At 42.1% G+C, this 19699-nt stretch overlaps 1 protein-coding gene across 4 annotated transcripts; it reads left to right on the top strand.

The window, feature by feature from the left end:
- Positions 1-4573: 4573 nt before the first annotated feature.
- LOC311130083 (solute carrier family 25 member 3-like) lies at positions 4574-10799 on the top strand. 4 transcript variants are annotated; one of them, XM_084162737.1, is made up of 8 exons: positions 4617-4665; positions 5123-5280; positions 7427-7557; positions 8034-8213; positions 8433-8614; positions 9325-9497; positions 9857-9967; positions 10317-10799. In XM_084162737.1, the coding sequence occupies exons 2-8, from the start codon at positions 5139-5141 to the stop codon at positions 10475-10477; spliced, it is 1080 nt and encodes a 359-aa protein (XP_084018863.1). In that variant the 5' UTR covers positions 4617-4665; positions 5123-5138; the 3' UTR covers positions 10478-10799. The 4 variants fall into 4 exon arrangements, with proteins under 4 accessions (XP_084018866.1, XP_084018863.1, XP_084018864.1 ...); XM_084162738.1 differs by lacking the exon at positions 7427-7557 and adding an exon at positions 6289-6413; XM_084162740.1 differs by lacking the exon at positions 7427-7557 and having other exon boundaries at positions 4574-4665.
- Positions 10800-19699: the final 8900 nt, after the last annotated feature.

Genomic DNA, 19699 nt, shown 5'->3' with positions numbered 1-19699 from the left:
TGTTGATATTGTAATATGTAAGGATAATTTGTCTATTGTGGATCAGACTTTTTTGTTGTTACTAAACTTGAAACAATAATAATACATGGGATTTAAAGCGCCATTCAAAAAACCCAAGGACCCTGTACAGCAAAGAGAGTAAAACAAAACAAGGATAATACGACTATAGCTGCGAGCAGCAATGAACAGGGTTCACAGCATGAAAGAAAGGAAACAAGATCAGTTGGATAACAAAGCAAGCACTATCACGTAGAAACAATCAGTGAAAGCATTACCAAGTTTATCTCTCAATACCACAAGGAGGACGCAAGTGAAGTTAAGTCAAGTGCTGTAGGTTGGTTATCTTTGAGTGTAGCAGGTAATCATTCTTAAAGTCATTACTTAATGTATTGATTTTATATACCAATTCTGGGGTCAATTTGACTAATGGTTTATGTTAAGATTAGTTAAATATTTTCAGCGTTAGTGTAAATATTTGTTAGTGTAAATGATTTAAATCTGTTGGTACACTCCACATTAACGTTCCAAAATACTTCAATACACTCTCACAGCTGTAATACGCTGACTGTGCAAGCGGCAGGACTTCCGGTTTCAAATTTTCCAAAATGGGTCTACTTTTCACTACGTTCAGACCACATAATAGGTAACAAAATGTGATTATACAGATATACTAAAAGATATTTCACATTGTGCGTCTGCATAATTTAAATGTAACATTAATTTGCATTAGACCAAGTCCACTTGATCAATAGTTATTGCTCTAGTATCCTATGGCGCCAGTGTGCCAATGACATCTATAGTGTCACCAATTGGTCTGGTGCAGCCATCTAAGTTTGCAGTGACTTTATATTCACACAGCTTCTATGGGACATAAGGTTTACATACCACATTTCATTGCCCCATGTCCATCGGTTCAGTTCTTATAGCCCTGGTGTGATATGATTCCATCTAGTGCTGTAGCGTGGCCGACTATGAATGCAGCAACTAATCATTATCAAAGCCATTACACTGATGTAATGAGTTTAAATACAAAATCTGGAGTGAATCTGAAGCATGGTTCATGAGAAAAAGATGATTGCAGATTTTGAGCATTAGCGTTACAAATGCAGAGAATTAGTTAATAGTTTCCTTGTTTTTTGAGATGTCAATACCAAATTCAGTGTGGTTCATCTTAGGGACGTCCATGATAGTGATGACAAGTTTCAGATGGAGGAAATTTACAGTGGTTTAAATGGACACGTAAAATCTGTGATTTGTCAATAACTCAGCCACCTTTTTAACTCAGCTTTTCTCAAACTAAGTTAAGACTAGCCATGGGCATACATTCCAAATATGGTGTCATTTGGTCCTATGGTTCATGAAAAGAAGCATAGGAGCAAGAATGTTTAGCATATTAGCATATATACTGGTATAGTGTGAATGCATCAACATTATTTTCTCAAACTCTTTAAGGACTATTATGATGAGTACAAAGAACACATTTGGAGTGAATCTGACTTTTAGTCCATGAGAAGAAGATTTTGTATGATTATTTTAAGCATTTGTTTTACATAGTGAAAACAGTTCATTGTCAATAGTTTCCTTTTTTTCATAGATATCAATGCAAAACTTAACATGGTTCATCATGGTAATGTCTTTGATGACCCTAAAAAGTTTGAAGTTGATAGGCCGTTGTGGAGTGGATTTACAGAGGATTTAAATGGACACAAAGTCTGATTTCCTAATTAACTTAAGGGATTGGTTAAGAGATGGCTGAGTTATTGATTAAGAGATTTACCATGGGCCTACATACCGAATTTGATGTTATTTGGACTGGAATTTTGTGTTATTTGGCGTTATATGGTTAAAAGTTTTCAACGTTTTTCCCAAATTTTCAAGATGGAGGAAAATCTATCCTGACGGACCTTATGAGTCCTTGAGGTAAATTTGTTCAGCATGAATAAAAACAACTACATACAAAGTTTCAAGTCTTTAGGTCAAACGGGGCAGTGGATATGAGGGTTTAGGTGAGACTGCTTATAACAGCACCACCTAAAGGCCAATCTGTGCCATTCTTTTTGATCGAGTTACTTATGGCCTCTAGTTTCTGTGCCAAATTATATAAAAGTTTCCAATCTATGCTTGATTTATTTGACCATGTCAAGATTTTTGTTTATATATATAAGATTAACAATAGGTTTCACAGCTTCTCTGTGAACCTTTATTAAAATTCAAATAAAAGCTACTTATCTTAAGCTAGGGCTGAGCTAAGCTGAGGGGAAAGCCAGACTGAACAGGTGGAATTTTAGTCAGCTTTTGAAGGTGGTGATAGTCAGAGTTGCAGGTGGCTTGGGGGGAGAGAGTTCCAGAATTTGGGTTCAGCGGTACTGAATGCCCGGTCCCCCATTCTTGTTTTAGGGATGGTGAGTAGTTCTGAGTCAGAGGAGCGGAGACAGCGGGAAGGCGTGTGTATATGGAGGAGGTCGGAGAGGTATGAGGGGCCAAGGCTATGGAGGGCCTTGTAGGTGAGGAGTAAGATCTTGTAGGTAAAGCAGAATTTGACTGGGAGCCAGTGAAGGTGGTGCAGAGTGGGGGGTGATGTGTTCCCAGGGTTTGGTGTGTGTGAGGACCCTGGCAGCAGAGTTCTGGACGTACTGGAGCCGCAGTAGTCCAGACTAGAGGTCTTCACGGGTCCACCCAAACCTGAAATTCTAACTTTTTCCTTGGGTCCGGGTCGGGTCCTGTTTGATTGTCATCGGGTCTCGGGTCTATGTAACCACAGCTCTGCATAGCTTGTAGCATATTTATTTTACGCTAATAAGGTGAATTTATTGACTTATAGAAGGCCTAGCCAACATATAAAGGTCAGGTCGGGTCTAGGTCTGGTTGTCGTCGGGTCCATTCGGGTTCGGATCAGATTTTTCTCAGGTCTGTTCAGGTCCGGGTCCCCCTTTAAAAAAATGATTGGGTCCGGTCGGGTCCAACGTTTTGGACCTGAGAAGACCTCTAGTCCAGACGTGATGTAACAATTGATGGTGGAAGAAGGCATATTTGGTGATTTATTTTAAGTGGGGCTCAAAGGAGAGCGTGGGATCCAGGATGACACCCAGGTTTCTGAACTCAGATGATGGGCAGATGGAACAGCCCTCAATGGACATTACGAGGTCGACCCACTTTCTTGAGGAGAGCCTTGGGAGCCACCAGCATGACCTGTTTTATTACTGTTGAGTTTGAGTAGATTGGATGTCATCCAGTTTTGATTTCCTGGAGGCAGTTGATCAGAGACGGGGGAGAGAGATGAGAGGTGGGTTTAGTGTGGATGTAAATCTGGGTGTCATCCGCATAGCAGTGGAAGTTGAGACCATGGCGGCGGATGATCTGGCCCAGGGGAACCATGTAGATAATGAAAAGCAGAGGTTTGAGAACGGAGCCTTGAGGCACTGCAGTACTTTCTAGCTGCAGAGGGGGAGTTGAGCCTGTCAATGATAAAATACAGGCCCCACTGAATACCCTCTAATTAGCCCAGAGTGGAAACCAGGAATAGTTTCACCTATTGCACTCATAGGACCCTGACGCTAATTTTAACTTCACCCAGACAACTACACACAGTCAGTCAGAAGCAGGATTGAGCTACCTACTGACTGACCATTGCCAAAGGAATGTTAAATATAGGTTGTAGTATAGGCATGAAGGCATTCTCTGTGGTTTCTGCTCTCTTATTTGATATTTATTAAACTGGTCCAATCATTCAGAAGTCCTCTTGATAAGAGCTCATAGGAATATTGAGCTAAACTGCAATGGATACATTAGGTACCGCAAGGTGTAATGCCGAGTTCACATGCTACTCGGAACTCTGACATTTCTGACTTGCTAACTGCTTGAACGTGGCATGTGTATAACTATAACCATAGCAAGTTGGAAATATAAGCGTTTCCTAGTTCCGACTAGCATGTGAACGTGGCAAAAGTCAAGACTGCCCTGACACTGATGACCTGTAGGGATGGAAGACTGCCCTGCTCCACAGGCCTAGATTACTACCATGGACAAGAATAGACTGCCAGGGCATAGTAATCTACTTACTCAGACCTCAGACCTCTCTCTCTCTCCCACATGCTCTCTCTCTGCCTCCCCCCCCCCCCCCCCCCCCCCCCTCAATTCAATTAAATTCAAAGGAATTTATTGGCATGGGAAACATATGGTTACATTGCCTCTCTCTCTCCCACTCAATCCCTCTCTATCTCCCACACACATGCACACACTGCACTCCATCATGTATCAACTAAAGTGTCTGGAATACAAATGTGATACAGCAAAAATCATTTGAGCAGTTTTTGAACACAAGAAAGCAACAAGCACAGCAAATGTGTTTAGTCTTCCATGTGGTTGGTGGCACTGTCACTTCTCCTAAAACTCGATTTAAAGAGCATTCTAGCATTGTACTTCTATGATAGCACTGACCGCCTAGGAAAGTCCGCCTAGGAAAATCCTATTTCGTGATTAGACCCCGCATTTTGATTGACTGCACTGTCATTCCGTATATCGTCCCTGATAGGACAGTATGCAGAAGGACTCGCCCACTTTTCTCCGTGACGTCAGGGAAGGACAAATGGATTTACCCCGAGGTCGTTCGGCCCCTGTGAGCGGTCAGTTAATAGAGCGGAGGCGCCATTTTAAGACACCGAGCGAGTGAGTGGAGTTCTATGAAATATTTAACATAACAATTCGATTTTACATTGTTAGAGTAGAATGGAATATGAAAGCTTGTCTTTACTGTAATGCTGTGTTTAGAATGTTTTATTTTGGTAGCTTGGCTTGTGTTGCGCAACCGTTCCACCTTGGGAAAGCTAGCTAACGTTAATCAGCTGCTAACTAGCTAGTACTAGTGTGAGCTAGCTAAGTTAGTTAGTTAACGTAATGTAGCTAACTAGCCAGAGAGTAATAGCTGCCAGCACCAACAATAACATGATGGAATACGGTTTGCCTTTCCATTCAACGTTGTCTGGTTGTAAAACTATAGCTACATCCCACGTGACATTCCAACCCCTTTCCGAGCCTGTCAGTGTCAGCTGTCTGACTGCTGTCTGATCGTGTTTCTATAGCAAGGTAGTGAGCTAGCTTGCTAACATTCGCTTTCATTCTACAGCCCGGTTTTGGACACCATGTATCCGACCACACTAACGCAGTTGTCCCGGGCTAATCCATTCAACGCCCCGCTCTTCTCCCTCCAAGAAATCGAGGAGCCCAAACAGAGCCTTCCCGCAAATGGACAGAGCCGCAACCTCGCTGCCGCAACAATCGCTGGTAAATCAAGGTTCTGCATGCTAACAAGTGCAGTTAGCAAGTAGCTAGCTAGCAAGCGAGCAAGTACGCAGCCAGCTGAATCAATGACAATGATGAGACGAGATACCGATTTTATTCACCATGTGTTATTTAATGGATATGACAGTTTGTTGGTCAAACGTTTAACGGTACCTAGCCACTGTCATGAAATGTGTAATGTCAAAGACAGGCTAGGCCTTGTCTATGGAGGACATGGAAGGGTAAATGTAAACTTTGAAATATGCTGCAGGTGTTTGAACTGAATTAATTTCGTCCCCCAATCGCTGTTTAAAACTAAGGTGAGAGGCCCCTGACTTAAAATGGCAAAGTAGAAGTTAGGCGAATGTCTGTGTATTGCTTTCTAGCACACCAACCAGCTAAAGATATGCGTGTGACCCCTAGACGGGGGCATTTCATTGGTTCTCATTTCAGATACGTTTGACAAGTTTTGTCAAGATTTAGGATCACTTGAAATGCTATCCCTTTTGTAGCCTAAAGCATGGCCTTCAACAACCCCTCAGTCATATTCTGACAACATTTCATTGTTGCTTTACATTTTTCTATGGAATATTTTTTGTTTTCACGGATTAGCCAGCCTAGTTTTGAAGGTGACATTAGCTATTTTTTAACCACGATATTTGGGTAAGGCTTTTGGTTCGTTTTAGAGCTTGCTGGCCAGTGCCCTTTTTTAAAATAGCATAAACACTGTGTGCTGGTTGGTTGATTAGTTATACAGCTAGTCTGCTCTGCTGGTACAGTGCCTGTTGCACAACAGTCTGCCCTCACAAGGAGTAAATGTTCTATTTGTGCATGGCTCTTTGCACCTGTGATATAGGCCTATGCAGACTACATAGGACAGGACACACACAATTAAGCTCCACTTGCATTTGCCCTTTAGCCTAGTGAAGATGCAGCTTGCTCTTACTACCACTTTTCTAATGATCAACACCAAGTCCCCGTTTTGAAAGTATTGCCTGACTCTTTCTTCAGAGGGAGACAGCTGTGAGTTCGGCTCACGGAAGTATTTACTCCTGTGTGGGTTTGGTGGCATCATCAGCTGTGGCACCACACACGCAGCCCTAGTGCCCCTCGATCTGGTCAAATGCAGAATGCAGGTCTGTCTATCCCTGTGGCCTGGTGCCACTTAAAACCCAACACACTGTTTTTCTTATTTTTATGCATTCATTTGCATGGGAGAATGGATGTATCAAGCAGCCCTGTTTTGTGCAGTCGTGGTGGAGTGTTTGTCATTGTTCCTCCTGTTTTATCCCACTTGATCACCTGATTTTATTGTTTTAGAATGACCCACATCGCATGTTAAGTGTGTGATTCACAATCACCAGTTTTATTGTTTAATGAACCTCCCTGCCTGCTACCATTCCCCTTCTCAATCCACAGTTAAAGGACTTGTAGGTCACTGGAAGGTCAGGAGTGACAATGGAAAAATGTGTTCAGAATGTTCACCCTGCTATTTATAACATGATCAAAGTGCAGCTATGCATTGCTAGAATGTAGCCTATAGCTTTATACTGTAAGTAGGTCCAAAGGCCCAAGTAATTTACACCTCAATTGAATTATTTCCAGCTTTAAAGTGAATAGAGTATAAACGATTTATGCAGGCTATATGTATTATTTCAACTAACTATACAGCTGATGCTTCAACAAAATCGTTTTTTTAAGTAAAAGCTGTTAGACATTTGAGTCAAGTTAGAATTCTCAACGTTTCTTTTTTTTTTAACCAATGATGTTTATCCCTAACTTATGATTAGTTGATCAATGAGTGAAAGAAATCATGGGTATATAATCACAATCAGTTAGTCAATTTAAAATCACAAGCAGGGTTGGGCTCAGTTCCTTTTCAATTCAGGAAGTGCATTGTAAACTGATTCAAATTGTAAGCAATTATCATAGAAAACCATTGAGGTAAATTGAAATTGGAATGTCAGTTTACTTCCTGAATTGAAAAGGAATTGACCTAAACCCTGATTCACAAGTGTTTGAAATTTGAACTGACTCATTCCCTGGTGTGTTCTAATGTAATGGTGGCATGTTTGTTGGTGATTATTATCCTGTGTTGCATGTGTCGTGACTGCATGGTGTGCACGTATTGTTGTGTATTTTGCTGCAGACTCTGCAGATGTGAGCTGTGAGTTTGGCTCAACAAAGTACTATGCCCTGTGTGGCTTTGGGGGTATCCTGAGCTGCGGCCTCACACACACAGCTGTTGTACCCCTCGACCTTGTCAAATGCCGCATCCAGGTTTGTGGTACCCCCTGTAGCTGTCTGCTGTGTGAAGGCCTCCATAGCTCCTGTAAGAAAAGGTGCCCAATCCCAAATCTACCCCTAAGAAGTTAGTTTAAACTTTATTGTCCCAGAGGGATTGTTCCACAATTGTGGCCTTACAATTCAAGACCTTGCAGTCCAAATTTACCCTTAATTCCTATGCACTTGAATAGATGAGGAAGAAATTGGGTGGAAAACTCGATTTGGGATTGGGCAGACGTTTCCTGTAGATTAGCAGCCATCAGGTAAATCACTAGCTATCAGTAGTAATGTTCACCTGGATAACCCCCTAGTTCACAACCTGAAACCTAGCTAGTATTATTTTTTTGGATATAAACATGGCTTAGAACCCTTAGATAAAATTACCTAGATTTCAGCCCATAAGGCTCTAGACTAGTCTACCCCTATTGTTCCCTTGACCCTCGACTAATCGATTGGTTTTTCTTCCTTAGGTGGACCCTGACAAGTACAAGAGCATTGGCAAAGGCTTCTCCCTCACATTGAAGGAGGATGGAGCCCGAGGGCTGGCTAAGGGCTGGGCCCCTACCTTCATCGGCTACTCCATGCAGGGTCTCTGCAAGTTTGGCTTCTATGAGATGTTCAAGATCTTCTACAGCGACATGCTTGGAGAGGTCAGTCAGGGGTAGGAACCAATGTGGGTAGAAACCAACACGGTGTTATTCCCTGGTTTACAGTGTTTTAAAGGGACACTTCACCCACCAAAAATGGTAAATTACATGCTAATTAGCAGACGCTTTTATCCAAGTACTGTACGTGACTTTGAACCCATGACATTGGTGTTGCTAGCCCACACTGGACCACAGCTCACCTCGCCCCCTCTCATCTAACAGGAGAACACCTACCTGTGGAGGACATCCCTGTACCTGGCTGCGTCTGCCAGTGCAGAGTTCTTCGCTGACATTGCCCTGGCCCCCATGGAGGCGTGCAAAGTGCGTATCCAGACCTGCCCTGGCTACGCCAACAACCTCAGACAGTGTGCTCCCAAGATGTTCGCAGAGGAGGGAGTATGGGCGTGAGTAGATATTGTATTTGTGTTTGAGGTGTTATATTTGTTTTGGAGGCTGTATAACCTGTAAAAGTATTCAACCCTTCTCATGGACAGCTACGAGGTGTGTATGCTTTTGTTCCTACACTAGGTGAACAAATTTGCTTCAACTTGATTAGATTATTTGGGTGTTTCTTGGCTGGTATGGAACATAAGCCTGCAAAAGTAATTAATTATTGCTCCCCATAGCTGATTTGTTAGGTTACCAAACAAACACGCTCCTTAGATCCACCTCTGGAGGGCACTCCTGTGCTGGTGCTGTTGTCTCTGCGTGCTGCAGCTCCAGCTTGGAGGCCCTCAGCAGCTTTTTGGCTGTACAGTTGGAGGTGCTTGAGTCATTGGCGTGTGAGAGCAGTCTACCTGCCTCCCAGCAACCCAGCTGCACTGGCAACCCTCAGTTCCACTGGCGGGACCCTACCAGTACAGCTTTGCTGGGGGATAGACAATCACCTAGGCCCTAATGGTATTTCCCAGGTTTGCGCCTTGATAGTCTAACATAGTTTGTTCTCATATTGTTTACACTCTTGTGTGGGGAAAAATGACTGGGGAAAGTCAGTGCCTTGTTAGTAACCACCGTATTGCTTTCACCTATGGTTTCTGATCAGAGAGACGAGAACAGAAATCTGAATGGAACTGACACTCTTCCTTCTCTCTCCCCACCCCATCCTTTCTCTCAGGTTCTACAAGGGTGTGGTTCCCCTGTGGATGAGGCAGATCCCCTATACCATGATGAAGTTTGCCTGCTTTGAGAGGACTGTGGAGCTGCTCTACAAACACGTGGTGCCCAAACCCCGCGCTGAGTGCACCAAGGGCGAGCAGCTGATCGTCACCTTCACGGCCGGCTACATCGGTGAGCAGTAGTACCACAGGAAATAGGATGAAGGTGGCCCACCTAGAGTCAGGATTGTGTTGTCCTTGTAAATAAGGTTAGGATTGGGGGAAGCGTAATATGATCCTAGATCTGTGCCTAATGGCAACTTCTACCCAGAGAAACCTAGGTCGTATTCATTAGTGCGCGCCATAGCAAAATGTTTTGCAACGGAAAATGAAAATAAGCGTTTCTTATTGGACATGTACAGGTAGTTGTCCCTCCGTTTCAATCAGTTTTCTTCCATTTGGTGACGAACAAAGATGACCCAGGCTTCTGTTTGATTGGATATAATGGACCTATATAAGAGTGTGTGCTGATGATTTGTCTGTCCCCTGCAGCTGGTGTGTTCTGTGCCATCGTGTCCCACCCAGCGGACTCAGTGGTGTCTGTACTGAACAAGGAGAGTGGCAGCACCGCCGTCCAAGTGCTCAAGAAGCTCGGACCTAAAGGTGAGCGGACAACCATAGGGCTTGTCTTACTGGCTGTACAGTTGGAGGTGCTGGAGTCATTGGTGTGTGAGAGCAGTCTACCTGCCCCCCAGCGCCACTGCTGCACTGGCAACCCTCAGTTCCACCATTGCAGCCAGGCTGGGGGGTGGATAACACTTGTTTTTGTCCCTTTGGAACAGTCCTGTAACAGTCAGTCTACTGAATATGGTCTTTTAAATCTTGCATTGTATGACTGCCCAACATTGGGTGTTTGGCCCGCTCAAAGAAACATAAAAGCAGATGTAATTTATTGATACACTTCCAACACCTCACCTAAACATCCCATCTCCCATTCTCTCCCCCTTTTAAGGTGTGTGGAAGGGCCTGGTTGCCCGTATCATCATGATCGGTACCCTGACCGCCCTGCAGTGGTTCATCTACGATTCCGTAAAGGTCTACTTCCGCCTGCCCCGTCCCCCTCCCCCTGAGATGCCAGAGTCCCTCAAGAAGAAGCTAGGGCTCACTGAGTAAAAAAACAAACAACCCAACTACACTCCAACCCCCTAACTTCATCTCCGGGGCCCCCTCTCGACTCTCACCTCACCACCCTGGCTGCAGCACACAGCTCTGTTTTCTATATTTATGTTCCTAAAGCAGCTCCTCTTCTCCAGGCCCAGGGCTGTTCCTCCCATGTATATTTAAGAGAAAGAGACTGGAAGGGAGAGATCCAAGTTCGTTCCCCCTCTGCACTGAGGTACGGGAGAATATACGTACTGTAGAAACATGGTCTGGTTTTATCGAATCGTGTCATTAGTTATATAATTATTAAAATAAATGATTCCCTCTAAAACATGTCCGGTTGTTTTAATTTCTTGAAGTTTTCCACTGCAATTAAAATAATAATTTAGGTATTGGGGTAAACACTGGTATATTGGTATACTATACATTTTAAGCTGCCTGACTGTTTCAGGGTGGCGTCATAGTCAAATTTGAGTTGGCAATAGCTTTGAATTACTTACATTACTTGAAATTACTGTCATGCAATACTGAGTGACACATGATATAGAGCAGGGGTTCCCAAACGTTTTCACTCGGGGGCGACCACTTCCAGCATTTGGGAACATCTTGCGCCCCCCCTAAGTGTGCCACATCTATTTCTATGGGCACAAGCACTGTTCATGACACAAACTGTTCACACCCCTCTTGTTGGTGGAGAGAATGTTGCAGGTTTATTTCTTGCAATTCTATACATTTTGCCATGTCTAAAGTGTATTCAAGGGATATTTGAGTGACATTTATTTTTACAATATGGGCAAAAAAAACTAAAAAAAACGTTAGCTGACATGGGCTAGTTGATCTGGACATTTCTGACAAGTTATAAATAGCTCTCTAAGGTATGCAATGACTAACATGACAACAGGAACTGATGATGCACTACCCAATTTTGAAATTGTACCTTGTGCATTCTACTAAAACTGTCAAGAGTAAGTTTAAAGCCAAACTGAGTTTGTTAAAAACAAAAAAAAAGTATACCTGCACCTCCCCTAGACTGCGCATGGACCACTGAATAGAGTACCACAGTATGAGTCATGGTACCCATAAAACCTAGCGGTCAAACAAAGAAATGGTTCCAATCATTTTTCCATAGGGGATTTTAGAAACGTGACGTTTTGATAACCGTGTTAACCTCTAGAACAAGGTGACTTGTCAATATATTCGCCAGTATATACCCCCCCCCCCCCCCCCTTTTTTTTTTTTTAAATGCTAATGTGGCTGTCATAAAGAACTACAAATGCCATGATCTGGACGAGTCTGCCGAATTGAGGCAAAGGTAAGAGTTGCTGGATTTACTATCTGATGTTAGCTAAATGTAGTAATAAATAAATTGGATACATTTCTTTAAATGTCTTGTGCAAGTTTTAAATTGACACAATACCTGTTAAAGGCGTCAGCTAGAGATGACGTGCAGGAGCTTGCAGGGATTTGTAGTCTTGCATGATGTCTACTTTGATGCTAATTAGCTGTTATGAGAATTATTTAACAAACTATTTCAGTGTCTCTGTGCGTCTCCCAAAAGGTTGTAAGTCTTTTGGATTTAAGAAACGGACAGAGTCCCAGTCTGCATAGTCAGAGATTTATTCATTGAGAATTCTGGGGCCTCACAACGAGGAACACCATTATATACACACACACATTCTTTGTCCCGAGAGACACTCCCTGACTTAGTTTCACAATATTACAACATAACAACAACAATTTCGCTCTCCATCCTCTTTCATAAGCTATTCTGATTTCTCAGACTAGACTTCCTCATTCCCCAAAACAGTTATGTTCTAACCCCATGATCGAAATCGCAACCTTTACTCTTTAGCAATTTACATTACATTTACATTTACGTCATTTAGCAGACGCTCTTAGCAATGGTACCTAACCTGTTTACCCACTATCTGGAGACAACAGTCTAAGCCTATATTGAAGAAAATGTTGAGTGGCGCAGTGGTCTAAGGCACTGCATCGCAGTGCTAGCTGTGCCACTAGAGATCCTGGTTCGAATCCAGGCTCTGTCGATGCCGGCCGCGACCAGGAGACCTATGGGGCGGGCACAATTGGTCCAGGGTAGGGAAAGGGAATGGCCGGCAGGGATGTAGCTCAGTTGGTAGAGCATGGCATTTGCAACGCCAGGGTTGTGTGTTCGATTCCCAAAGGGTATAAAAAATTTTTTTTTAAATAATGTAAGTCGCTCTGGATAAGAGCATCTGCTAAAAATGACAACACATTTTTTTAAATCACATTATGCAATATTGGTTAATTAATAATTAAAATAAGAACATTTCACAATTCTATTTAAGGGTGGAACATTTAGTCATTACTTTTTAACCTGTATATATTTAATTTCTATATCATTAGCATTTTGGGATCTGAGAGTAAATAGAGCTGAATATATATATATTTTTTTTGTGGTCCTCTGTAGCTCAGCTGGTAGAGCACGGCGCTTGTAACGCCAAGGTAGTGGGTTCGATCCCCGGGACCACCCATACACAAAAATGTATGCACGCATGACTGTAAGTCGCTTTGGATAAAAGCGTCTGCTAAATGGCATATTATTATTATATTGATAAAAGTCACCTTGTCCGGGAGAGATTTACTGTACATGGTTATCAAAACGTCACGCCAGGGTAAGCCTACACGAAACACAGCCCTTATTTTAAGAGTTTCTAAAATTCCCTATGGGGAAAATGAATGGTGGAAAAACAATTGGAACCATTTCCTTGTTTGACCGCTAGGTTTTGTGGGTATTATCTGTGCACCTCTATACCCTCAGAAATAGAAACAGGTGCAGGATCTGTTTCTGTTCTCTACATAAACACTAGAGGGAGCTATATACTATGTACAGCGTTTGTCAGAATGGAATTTAGTTGGGTTACAATGACCTGAATATCACATTTGTATTCCTTTGTGATATACAAAAAAATAATTGTCCCTAGTGATGCTCTTATCTGATGACTGTCTCTGGATAGAGAATCACCCCATTTATGAAAAATGCATCCTGTCAGAACAAAGTTGCCTGCGTCATTCTGCTTTGTAAAATGGAGGCCTGAGCAATGAGCATTGATAGTATGTGATTTGGGTGCAGGGCTAGGAGGTGAGCAGAACTGCCTGAGGCTCTGGGGAATCTAATGGACCCAAGAGGCATCACATCGACGGCCTCCCAATGTTAATCAGACCGCATTGTGACTCAGTAACCATGTCTTTATAATCTATTTGGTTGCTCTTAATAATGTGGTTTTCACATTTCCCTTCCCTGAAAGCAGCAGACACACAATGGAAGCGATGTTTCCAGGAAATTAGATGTGTGTTGTGTTTGCGTACTGCTGACTGTGGAGGTTGGGGGTGGGGTCATGGGATATGGATTCCCATTTCTCTGTGACCCCTTGGTGACCTCTGTCTAACGCGGTAACCATTGTGTGCTTTCAAATAGTAATGACTCAGATGTACTCTGCTGCTACTGCTGTTTGAAAAAAACATGGTTTATTTAAAGTGGGGGGATGTTGATGAGCATGGAATATACTCCCAAAATGTGTGAAATTCAGAAATGACTGTACAGATATTGATATCATGGTACGATTCATTCAATCAGTCAGTAACGGATTCATTTCTTAACTCTATTACTTGTGGTGTTATGTAGCCTAATGTATCATATGTCTACACTTTGTCTTTCATCCATTAGTCCTGGGAAGTACATAACAAGTACTAACTACCACCTCAAGCAACGTAACATTCCAGAGATGCTCAGTACTGCTATAGATAACTAGCTATCCTTTCAAGTTGTATTAGTCGTATGTACAGGATACACAATAATAAATAATACAATATAAGAATAAGAACATAAAGTAATGGCTCAATAAAATAGAATAAACATATAACATGTCCTCAAGTTAACATCGTCCTGTGGTGTAAACTCTAAAAGGATAGCTGCTGAGGGGACAAGCTCGGTTTGCTATTTTTACCCTGGTCCCTAATATATATCACTGTGGACTACTGAGGTGGCGACAGCTGCAGCCCATCAGTGGCAGTTCTCCCAATCCCCAGAGAGACAGGCCTGCCAATGTTTTCCCACTTCTATCTTCCATGTTGTTTTAATACTGCAACTGAAGATAAAACTGAAGTCCTGAAAAGCTTCAAATGTAGTACTATGGAAAAACATTTGAAACACAGGATATTGGAAATAGTCTAAGCCTGCCCTGGTGATATTGGAACTTGTTGCCGTCTCTTCATGATGTGACTGCACCACAGCTGACGACAGCACAGGAAACAGTTCATATTAATATCCTTCCTCTGTGTGTGCGCATGTGTGAATGTGTATGCGGTCATGCAGAGGTGTGTGTGTGTGTCGACTCCATTGTGTTTCTGCCCTTGTGTTGGTTTTGTGGAGGCCACTCTGAAACAGTAGCCAGTGTTCCTGTGTCACAAGAGCTGGGCCGAGTTAGGGGGTGGGCTGAGCCTGAGCCAAAATGGCACCCTATTTCCTATGTAATGAACAACCTCAGGCCAGAGCCTCATGGGCCTCTGTCATGTGTAGTATAAAGCAGTAGCTAGCAATTTAATGAGTTACTGTGTGGGAAACTTGAGGTGTATCATGTGACTAGTGTTTTTCATTGATCATTGATTGATTAATTGATCATGGCAAGTAATGATATAGTTGTGTGATACACATTCAGGGATTGTGAGGAGGAACAATGGCTATCATTGGGCGGATTGGATTATGCTGAGTCCCGGGGCATCGATCTATGGCCGTTACGTGAACGGGCAAAAGTGGTGAGGGAGGAACGCCCTTCTCAAATCGAAGAGTAATCTGCGCCGCTCGGTCATGTTGTCAACAAGGCAGCATGATGCATCTTCCAGAAACATACATCTCTTTTCTGTAAAATATGTTTGAATTTTCAAACTAGTTTTCATTGGGAAGGCAGATAAAGCATTTTTACCATACAGAGGTTGCCATACAGAGGTTGAACTTTTCTGTCATATTGCCCGTTCCCATCAAATTTCTATACAAATATTTGGTGGGATAAATTGAAGCCGAATCTCAAGTGCTTCACATTACAACAAGCATTGCTACCGCTCATGACCTTGTTAATGGTGGGACTGGACTGTTCTGTGTGTCATTGTGCCCTGTAATCACATGTACCCACCTTGTGTGTGATGATAAGGATATCTGACAGGGAGAGAGGGAGTGAGCGAGAAGAGGTGGGAGAGAGGGAGAAGTAGGGATAGAGAAAGAGAGAGGTGGGAGAGAGACAGAAAAAGACAGACAGAGAGAGAGGAATAGAGAGAGACAAAGGGAGAGAGCTTGGTGCACCACACTACACACTCCCTGCTTGCATGTTCACCAAACAATGCCCTTGCTGCAGCTGACTGGATGTCTTTAACAGGATCAGTGTCCTCTCACCTCATTGGCTGAGAAAGTAGGAGTGACTTAAACCCCATTGGGTGCTGCGGCTTCATGTGTGAGATTCATAGTATTGCAGCAACATCAGGAGAGGAGGGAGGGAGAATAGCCATCTAATACAGTATGTGATACATGAGTTTACCTCATCAGTTAAATGAATCTATTGGAGGACAGTGGAATAGATTATAGCAAAGTGGAATGGAGCACAGTGAAATGGAACGCCAAAACATTAGGCTAGTACAGAGTACAGTAGAAATGTAGTAGATTTACCATAGGCCTATGTTAATAAATGTCATCATTAAAATGCATGACATGATTTAAAGACATGTTTTCCTCCACCTACATAATCCCCCAAAACCTGGGAACACTAAAACATGACAAAGGGGAGGACAAACAATGTAGCACTGAGCCAAAGTAAACATCCTAGCGGCAAGGCGTGGTCTATATAGGAGACAACCAGTGTCTATTGTCTTTGCACTGTCTGAGTTCATGACATCATCACCCCTCTCTCACCAGTTGACCAAGTGACCGTTGGACCTGTTGCAATAGTTACAATAGGAGACCCTTGTAATATTATATAATCTTACTATGCCCTTTACCCATCACACTGCGAGGGAATGACAACAGTTGACTGTATGTCACTGAAAAATAAAAAAAAGTTAAGTCAAATTTAAAAAGTTTGTAACCTGGCTGCCTTAAAAATTTTAAGTACAATCTGGATTTCGTGTTGAGTTAACTCAATCTAAAGTTACTTCAACCTAGTAAATTAACTGGAATGGACAATTTGGATTTAATAACTTGTTGAGTGAACTTTATACTTTTAGTCAAATCAACTGATTTTTGTAGTTGTCCTAACAAAGCTACTCAAGTTGTTTTGACAAATCACGAAGTGGAGAGGAAGTATTTGATAGTCAGAAAAACATAACTTTTTGTTGTTTTATCTTACCGAAGTTTGTAACCTTTGATAATCCTTTTGAGATTAGCCTTATTCTAAAATGGATGAAATTGATTTTTTTCCTCACACAACACCCCATAATGACAATGTGAAAACAGGTTTTTAGAAATTTTTGCAAATGTATAAACAAATGAAAACATAAATAGCTTATTTACATAAGTATTCAGGCCCTTTGCTATGAGACTCGAAATTGAGCTCAGGTGCATCCTGTTTCCATTTATCTTCCTTGAGATGTTTCTACAACTTGTTTAAAGTCCACCTGTGGTAAATTCAATTGATTGGACATGATTTGGATAGGCACACACCTGTCTATATAATAACCCACAGTTGACAGTGCATGTCAGTGCAAAAACCAAGCCATGAGGTCGAAGGAATTGTCCATAGAGCTCCGAGACAGGATTGTGTTGAGGCACAGATTTGGGGAAGGGTACCAAAACATTTCTGCAGCATTGAAGGTCCCCAAGAACACAGTGGCCTCCATCCAAAATAGCTGTGCAGCGACGCTCCCCATCCAACCTGACAGAGCTTGAGAGGATCTGCACAGAAGAATGTGAGAAACTCCCCAAATATAGGTGTGCCAAGCTTGTATTGTCATACCCAAGAAGACTCAAGGCTGTAGTCGCTGCCAAAAGTGCTTCAACAAAGTACTGAGTAAAGGGTCTGAATACTTATGTAAATGTGATATTTCAGTTTTTTATTTTTTTATACATTCGCAAAAAAAAATTTAAAACCTGTTTTTGCTTTGTCATTATGGAGTATTGTGTGTAGATTGATGAGGAAATAAAACAATTTTATCAATTTTTGAATAAGGCTGTAAAGTAACAAAATGTGGAAAACGTCAAGGGGTATGAATACTTTCCGAATGCACTGTATGTATACTACCAGTCAAAAGTTTGGACACCTACTCATTCAACGGTTTTTCTTTATTTGGACTATTTTCTACATTGTAGAATAATAGTGAAGACATCAAAACTATGAAATAACACATATGGAATCATGTAGTAACCAAAAAAGTGTTAAACAAATCAAAATATATTTTATATTTGAGATTCTTCAAATAGCCACCCTTTGCCTTGATGACAGCTTTGCAAATTTTTTTATTTTTATTTTCTAAAATCAAACGCACCCCCTGCAACTGGACACAGACATTGATGAGATTCCTGTTTCCACGAATTGAGGATGAAGACAGTATCGCTAAGCTATGGTTGGTCGAAAATGTTCTGTGCTACACCAATCAATATCAAACCTGTAACTCACAGTATAATGGATGCCACATTTGTTTTGTGTTAAATCACATTATCTGGTGTTACAATCTGTAGCTAAGACCATTGCAGCTTATGAGTCTACTATCAATAAGGTCTACCTATATTAGAATCACGTGTTGTCAATCAGCATAGGCTTTTAAACTTGCAAACTTGAACATGACATCTCTCTTTCTCTCTCTTTCCCTCCCTCCCTCTCTGTAGGTGCTGAACACCTTGGATATGCCTACAGTTTTCCTTTTCATATTAAAGTCCCTTGGACACACCTAGTTGTTGGTGTCCACATCACCAACAAACGGTCCAAGTACACCAAGACAGTCGTGAAGAGGCAACGACAAAACCTATTCCCCCTAAGGAGATTGAAAAGATTTGGCATGGGTCCTCAGATCCTCAAACGTTCTACAGCTGCACCATCGAGAGCATCCTGACTGGTTGCATCACTGCCTGGTATGGCAACTGCTTGGCCTCCGACCGCAAGGCACTACAGAGGGTAGTGCGTACGGCCCAGTACATCACTGGGGCCAAGCTTCCTGCCATCCAGGACCTCTATACCAGGCGGTGTCAGAGGAAGGCCCTAAAAATGGTCAAAGACTCCAGCCACCCTAGTCATAGACTGTTCTCTCTGCTACCCCATGACAAGCGGTCTAGGTCTAAGAGGCTTCTAAACAGCTTCTACCCCCAAGCTATAAGACTCCTGAACATCTAATCAAATGGCTACCCAGACTATTTGCATTGCTGCTACTCTCTGTTTATTATCTATGCATAGTCACTTTAATAACTCTACCTACATGTACATATTACCTCAATTACCTCAACTAACCGGTGCCCCCACACATTGACTCGGTACCGGTACCCCCTGTATATAGCCTCGCTATTGTTATTTTTACTGCTGCGCTTTAATTATTTGTTACTTTTATTTCGTATTATTTTATATTGTTTTTTTTGTGGTATTCTTTCTTAAAACTGCATTGTTGGTTAAGGGCTTGTAAGGAAGCATTTCGCTGTAAGGTCTACACCTGTTGTATTCGGCGCATGTGACAAATAACGTTTGATTTTGATTTGATTTAATAGGCCTATCATATACCTACACAGTACAATAATAAAGCATAGACTTGATGATACAGTACATGCACATGACGTTTTGTAACAACCAGAGATTAAGTCCTTGGGAGATAAATTGAATTAATGTATTTATATGTAGTCGTCGCTATAACAGAAGAGCAGCCCTTAATTTCCTTTTATGTGTGTGTGCAAATGTTGAACGTGGTCCAACGGTCACGACTGGAAGGGATACGGTTTTTGTCAAATTAACGTCAAAGAGAAAAAAAAATTAAAATTGTTTTAGCTAATCCTAACCCTTTCCTAGTTTTAAACAAGTCAAATCTGACAAACGCTTTATCTCATCGAGACAAAACCTGGTCCAACCGTCTATTTCACAATCTCAATTGCATACTTCTCGCGTCCTCTCTCATAGTCCTCGCTTTCTCAAAACCCATTGGATGAGAAAGCCAGAGGTTCCTCCCCTCTGACCTTCTCCTCCAATGGGTTTTGAGAAGGAGGAAACGAGAGGATGCGAGGAGTATGCAATT

This window comes from Coregonus lavaretus, assembly GCF_964263955.1.
Source record: "Coregonus lavaretus genome assembly, chromosome: 5".
In the NCBI taxonomy this organism is placed as follows: domain Eukaryota; kingdom Metazoa; phylum Chordata; class Actinopteri; order Salmoniformes; family Salmonidae; genus Coregonus; species Coregonus lavaretus.
Note: the sequence above shows the minus strand (reverse complement) of the source record. Positions and strands in the feature narration are given on the sequence as shown.